We start from the raw sequence: 6,866 nt of genomic DNA, 5'->3' as shown, positions 1-6,866 counted from the left end.
TTATATGTACGGAGTACAAAAACTTAGATTGAAATGGTAAAAAAATATTTATCAAAACTATTATCTTTTTAATCAATTTTTGGAACAACTTTTATTTTAAAACTTCTTATATATATATATATATATATATATATATATATATATATATATATATATATATATATATATATATATATATATATATATATATATATATATATATATATATATATATATATATATATATATATATATATATATATATATATATATATATATATTAGACCTATTTTAAAAATAATTAAACGTCAATCGAAGGTTATAGACATTTACCATTTAAGCTCAAAATTAATTATATTTAATATACACTATGTATATATATATAAACAGTTTTAAATAACAAAATTTACTACGCACATAAATATATATTAAATGATTAAATTAAATATTACAATATATATATATACAAGAAATATACATATGAAATAATAGTTTTTATTACAATGTATTTTATTGTACATATTTATTTATAACAATAAATGTATATGATAGTTTATTAATATTCATGTTATTATTTTATTTTACATAATTAATTTTAATAACAACAACATATAATATTTCAAATTATATTTTCAGTTATTATATATATATATATATACATTTATATATATATATATATATATATATATATATGTATGTATGTATGTATATATATATATATATATATATATATATATACACACACACATATCTATTTACAATTAGTGGTTCGTGAATCGTCGGGAATGGTCGAAGGTCATTTGAATATACAAAACAAATTCAAAATATTCGAGACTAAACATTACAGACTTTGCTTATTGTGTCGAAATAATATAAAGATAAAGTTTAAATTTGATCGAAAATTTCCGGGTTGTCACATTTGTTACTTGTTGTTTACATTTATACTAGTTTTTGAGCCCGTGTGTTGCACGGCAACTCAAAATCTGTTTGAAAATTAGTTACATAAATTCATAATTTTTTTTCTCTAGAGATCTTGGTTCGACATATAAATGAATAATGACACAATAATGAATATGTATCGTAAGTGGTCTACTAATTCACAAGTGGTAATTAATCTATACGCTTTGCTATAGAGTAAGGGGCTGTTTACATTTTTTTTTTAATTTACCTCTGTTTTCATTTGCCTTTTATCCTGGAGGGGTGTCTGATTTCATGTCTTCTAGAAACAGATCAATTTTCAGATTAAGTGACAGATTAAATGACAAATAAACAGCAATTTTACTTACTAGAGTTGTACATAAACAAACTATTAAGTGACAAGTACACATGCACTAAGTGTATCTTAGAAAAACATATGTATCGAATTAGTTTCATATAGAATAGTTACACATGTGAAGCAAAAGATAAAAGTAAAGATAAAGATAAGAACAAAACAAATTATATTTGAGTCGTGAGTTGTTATAAGGATATATGTGTTCTACTATAATTAAGCATATTTTTCTAATTGGTTAGTTACAACAATCTCTTAAAATTAACACTACTAAATTGCTCTCATTTTTTTTTTATTAATTTCTTTATTCTCTAATATTGTTATTAATCATTTATTTAATGGATTTTAATCATAATCATTGAGAATTTGACAAGTGTAAATTCCATTTGTCATTAACCCCTTAAAAATTGATTTTGTTGACAAGTAAGCTAAAAAAATCTATTTTTTATATAAGTATATAGATTCGTATAATCACTAATACTTTTTTTTAATCACTAATACTTAGTTCCTTCGTAAAATTTCTTAAGAACATTACTGAATTGTGTAAATCTCACATAATTTGATATAAGGACTGAGATTTATCCCTTAGATTTCAACTTAAATTAAGGATGCAAATGAATATTTATCTACGGATCATTCCAAAAATTTGGGCTCTTTCAAAATTTTAGACCCTATGCGATTGCTCATACTCGTACACCCTCCAAAACGCCTATGTTTATCATCATGAGAGAACCGAAAAACATGTCACAAGAATGAACATATTGAATTATTTATAAATAGAACATTTATACATACATTTACGTATACTCACTGTTGTAAACTTCGTCCGTTGCGTCCGTTGCGACGCCCGTTGCGGCGTTTTGGTGACTAAATCGCTTCGAACCCGTTCCGTTTTCTTATAAGCCGGTCAACGGTCAAAAGTCAGGTCAAATGCAGAAAAAATTGGGTCAACGCCGGTCAGAAGTCAGAAATTCTGTTAAAATCGGTCATAAATCGGTCAAATCAATCACATTGACTTAGTTTAGTATTCCATTTTATATTATATTAACGCTAATAACAATTATAGGTACAAACTTGTCAATGAAGGTTTTTTAGCTCTAAAATATGTGTAAATATATATTTATATATATAAAAGTCAACATTAGTCAACATCCGTTTCGACCCCGTCTCGGCTCCGTTTTTTCCGTTGCGACGTTTTGAGGTCGCTACCGTTTCGATCCCGTCTCGCATATTTTTCAACCTTGCGGATACTTATGTGTAATAATTTAAGAACATGGACACATGGTAATGGTAATTAACCGGAAGTGAAAATTATAAGAACAATGAAAAAAGCCATTATTTATATATATATATAAATTGTGGTAAATGGTGTCAACCTATGATTGGTTGGCAGCATTTGTTAATGGTAACTTTTTTTTTTCTTTTCAAAACATGATTTGCCCAACACCTCAAACCACTAACCCAATACCATCCGGATCCCCTGACCCGCTCCACCTACCGACCCGAATACCCGCCACTGTAGCTGCTACTGTAGCTACAGTATCTTTTTTTTTCTTCCTTTCCGAACCCAACCCGCAGCAAAAGCGCGGGCCAAAAGACTAGTTATTATTATAAGTGAAAATTATTAGGACAAGATAATTTCGAAGTTTTGTAAATTGCTGATGTCATGCTCTTAGACTTTACAACAATTTAGCAAAGTAAGCAAAGTACAGGTACCAAAAATGTATTATTTCCAACAACATTTCAACATATAGAAACAGTGGTGACGAAAATAATAAAACCCTAGGAAAATGGCACACGGTGGCTACGACAAACGGCGAGTCGCCGGACGTAACCCGGTGAATAAAACCGCCGCCAATCACCGTCCAAAATCATTAGCCGTTGAGAAGAAACCTAAAGCTAAACTCGTTTCTCTCAAACGCCAGATTCGTTCTACTGAGCGTTTGCTTCGCAAGGTAATACATATATATTATAATACAAATACAAATATTAATTAATCACATGAACTTTTTATGTCGAAAGTTATTATTGAATTGTGATATTTCTATTCTAATGTATTGACGTAGCTGGTGTAGTGGTGTGATATATGTAGGTAAGATATTTATTAGGCTATATAAGCGTTAATGTGTGTTACAACTTACACATTAGTTTAAAGTCAATAAGTATGTAATTTTGGGACCAGCTATTTTATCATTCAGTTGAAAGCAGCATGATTTTATCTATTGCTTGAAAGTGAGTTTTGCTTTATGAATTGAAGTATACTGAAGAAACAGGAGTCAGTTATTATCACTAGAGCAATTGTAGTGTAGTATATTTGGTCAATATATGCGTGATAAGTGGCGGAAGCAGGAATTTTTTTCACTGGGGGCAAAAATTTTTTAAAAGCGTGTCAATTTTTTTGGCAAAATATGGAGGTTTTTGGACAAAATACGGATGTTTTTGGGCAAAATACGGAGGCTTTTGGGCAAAATACAGAGGCTTTGGGGCAAAATACGGAGACTTGGAAAAAAAAATCCTGGCGAAATCGAAAATTCCAAAATTTTTGCACTGAAAATTACAAATCCACTTGGGGCGGGCGCCCCACTCCGCCCCCACATATTTCCGCACCTTTGCGTGATCTTACTACAATTGGTGAAGTGATCATACATATTTCTCTCATTGAAGGACACAAGGCCTGAGGTCAAAGAAGCTCTAACAAAGAAATTAGAAGGGTTGAAGGGTCAACAGCAGACTCTTGATAATCTTGCTTTGGAACGTAAAATATTCTTGCGCGACCGAAAGATAAAGTTCTTTGGTAAGAATTTTAAGAAGTTTTTTTTACATTTATCCAGTTCTTTAAATATAATGTAATGATGATGATAACGATAATGATTGTTTCATCAGAAAGAAGAAAGGTAGAGCGAAATATAAGACGCTTGGAAAAACAACAGCGTGCGTCATCTGGTCAGGCTCAAGAGGCTGAGATTGCTGAGCAGCTATCAAAATTAAAAGAAGATCTTGAGTATATTAGGGTAAGTTGTATAATTGTATCTAGTGCCACTCGCCCCTTTTTAGCAATGTTTGACATAAATTTGGGCATCATCATCATCATCATCAGCAATCAGCATCATCATCCCGTTCAATTGTGAATTTATCAGTTTGTGTTACATGATACTGATATCTCAAAAGGGTTAATTGGTCTATTTATTTATTTTGAGCTATTAAGGGAATGGTTCTAATTGTGAAAACTGAAAAAAGTGAAAAGTCACAAAAGTTATCTTATTGTATTCGACCTCTGTAATAATCGGTAGGTGATACTCACACACCAGTTTTTGATCCATACACACTTTTTACCATAAAACTTACAATTATATCCTTAAATTTATCTTGGGACTTGAACTTCTATTATTGTAAGTAAGGATATAATAGTCAATTAGGTGTGTATGGATCAATATTGAGTGTGTGAGTATCATCTCCCTTAATAATCAGAATTATAGATTGGTATTGAAATACATAGTTTTGTTAGTCATATCTAACACATCAAGTAGTTACCAAAACTTTAAGAAATCGGGCATGAACGCGTTGCAGGTAGACCTAACCTGGCTCTCAACGTAAAAATTTACTTGTTATGACGCAAACTGACCACAACCTGTTGTTACCCAAGCACATTTTGCCACCTCTAAATAACACAAGGTATATTTGGGTTAATTTTCAATGGGATGGATTTCCTGCTTATACTTACTTTAGCACAAATATATCTATTCTCTTTAAATAGTAATTAGAGATTAAAGATACGATTTTTTAAAAATGCAGTTTTTCCCCAAGACAGAAAAATATGTATCATTATTCAAGAAAGGTGATAATACAGAGAGTGTTGATAAGAGAAACAACTTACGCACACAGATTAAAGCTAATATAGCTGCTGCTGTAGCTAGTGGGAAGGATTTGGAAGGTAATTTTACTTTTCTTTTTTTTCTCTTCTAAACATTAAGTTGTAATTGTAAGTGTACATTATATGATTGGGCAAAACCTATTAGTGGAATATTAACTTTGTATGCTGTAAATGATGTTTTTTTTTTATTCATGGGGTTTGCCAATTATTGCACCAAGGGACTAGGGTAGTTGTTAAGCTTACCATAATTTAGTTATAAATTTATATGGGAAGGGGTACAAAATCCCATATTTTATTGGCTATTCGTTAGTTAGTAACTAATTCGGTAAATAAATTCGCAGTGACACATTGTAATAGTCTTTTTCTTTAGAGAGGAATGATAAATGCCTTTAAGCCAAGTGAATTCTTCATAGCTTGGGCTTTAAGGCTTGTAGTTAAAATTCATATTATGTCTTGTACTGTACATCCTGCTAATGCAGCTTTTGTGCTCTACAATCGTGCCATATTTCTCTCGTTGAAGGTTTATTGGAGTCTGATATCGATGAGGTCATTTGTGGTTCTTATTTTGAAGGTCTTTGTGTCATTTTAGTTGTCAGTCAGTGCTTTCTTAGATGCAAATAACATATTGAGTCGAAGCGGAATGTAACCCATAAACTAAAGTAAACCAGTCAAAACATGTACATGTTATCAAAACCTGTAAAGACAGGAGAAGATACGTAACTGTATTTGCTTCATACTGTTGTTTCTTTTAGTTCTCTATTGATATTTTATGGAAATACACAGAGACTGGAAGTGATGATGATGGGGTAGATTTAAGTGAAGATGATTTCTTTTTAAGTGGAAGCTCAAGTGATGAGGCTGATGCTGACGACGAATGGACGGATAAAAGTGCAAGGTTTGTGTTCTTGTTAGAGTCCTATATCATGTTTAAGGCCATTATCTTTGACTTTTTGAGTTTCTTTTGTGGATTATGGTTGTGTATATTGATTTTAAGCAGCACAAACTGAGGTATCCCACCATTTTGGTCCTTAAGTTGCTGATAGAATGCATTTATTTATATGAATATATCTTTAATACCTTTTTGCTTCATTTCATTATTATTCATGTGTTGATGCTTTGCAGAGAACAAGCATCTAGTGCCTCTGGAAAAGCAGCATCTGGTATGTCGAGTGATGAAAGAAATCAGGTTAGTTTACTGAAATTTAGCATCTTTTATCTCTTAAAAATTGCATGAATATAAAACATTGGAAGGTGGCAATTTTGACCCATATACTTATGAATGATGAATGGGTGATTTGGTTTGAGTTGTATATCATATGGGTAAAATCAAAAATCGTAGTCATAAGAGGAATATGGTCACATGGGTTCTACTCTTCAAACAGCTAAAAGTCACCCAGAGTTGATACAACCTCCTAGTTCGTTTTATACATAGAATTGGATTGCTATTGTAAGAAAGCCCTTTTTAGTATTAAATTTTTAATTTTTAATATGAGTTCACGAGTCTACCCAAGTTGAACCGTTCTGTTCTGACCCGAGCCCATCTTCGCCCAGTGTCCAACCTAACCAATCTCTCACCTCAATTAAAATCTATTTTGTTCAAAATTGTAAACTGTTATTATATTTCTGTAGAGACACGTTTCAGCTCGTGCTCTTATGCCACCTCCTCGGGTATCAAACAGTTCAAATGCGGCTCAAGATAAATCACGATACAACAACTCATTTCACAAGAACGTGTACTCTCGTAGG

General features: G+C 31.3%; 1 protein-coding gene across 6 annotated transcripts in view; it reads left to right on the top strand.

The window, feature by feature from the left end:
- The first annotated feature begins 3,021 nt into the window (after nt 1-3,021).
- The window catches only part of LOC139859592 (uncharacterized), a 5,132-nt gene continuing 1,287 nt past the window's right edge, over nt 3,022-6,866 (top strand). For all 6 annotated transcript variants that reach the window (XR_011763171.1, XR_011763172.1, XR_011763173.1 and 3 more), the window contains exons 1-7: nt 3,022-3,204; nt 3,914-4,043; nt 4,133-4,260; nt 5,042-5,180; nt 5,904-6,015; nt 6,243-6,306; nt 6,750-6,866. The exon at nt 6,750-6,866 is cut by the window's right edge. Coding sequence is in view for 3 of the 6 variants with exons in the window: in XM_071848379.1 (XP_071704480.1) it covers nt 3,040-3,204; nt 3,914-4,043; nt 4,133-4,260; nt 5,042-5,180; nt 5,904-6,015; nt 6,243-6,306; nt 6,750-6,866 (855 nt within the window). In the remaining 3 variants the exon portion in view is untranslated. The remainder of the gene's footprint in view (nt 3,205-3,913; nt 4,044-4,132; nt 4,261-5,041; nt 5,181-5,903; nt 6,016-6,242; nt 6,307-6,749) is intronic.

Source organism: Rutidosis leptorrhynchoides, chromosome 1 (assembly GCF_046630445.1).
Source record: "Rutidosis leptorrhynchoides isolate AG116_Rl617_1_P2 chromosome 1, CSIRO_AGI_Rlap_v1, whole genome shotgun sequence".
Taxonomy (NCBI): Eukaryota; Viridiplantae; Streptophyta; class Magnoliopsida; order Asterales; family Asteraceae; genus Rutidosis; species Rutidosis leptorrhynchoides.
Note: the sequence above shows the minus strand (reverse complement) of the source record. Positions and strands in the feature narration are given on the sequence as shown.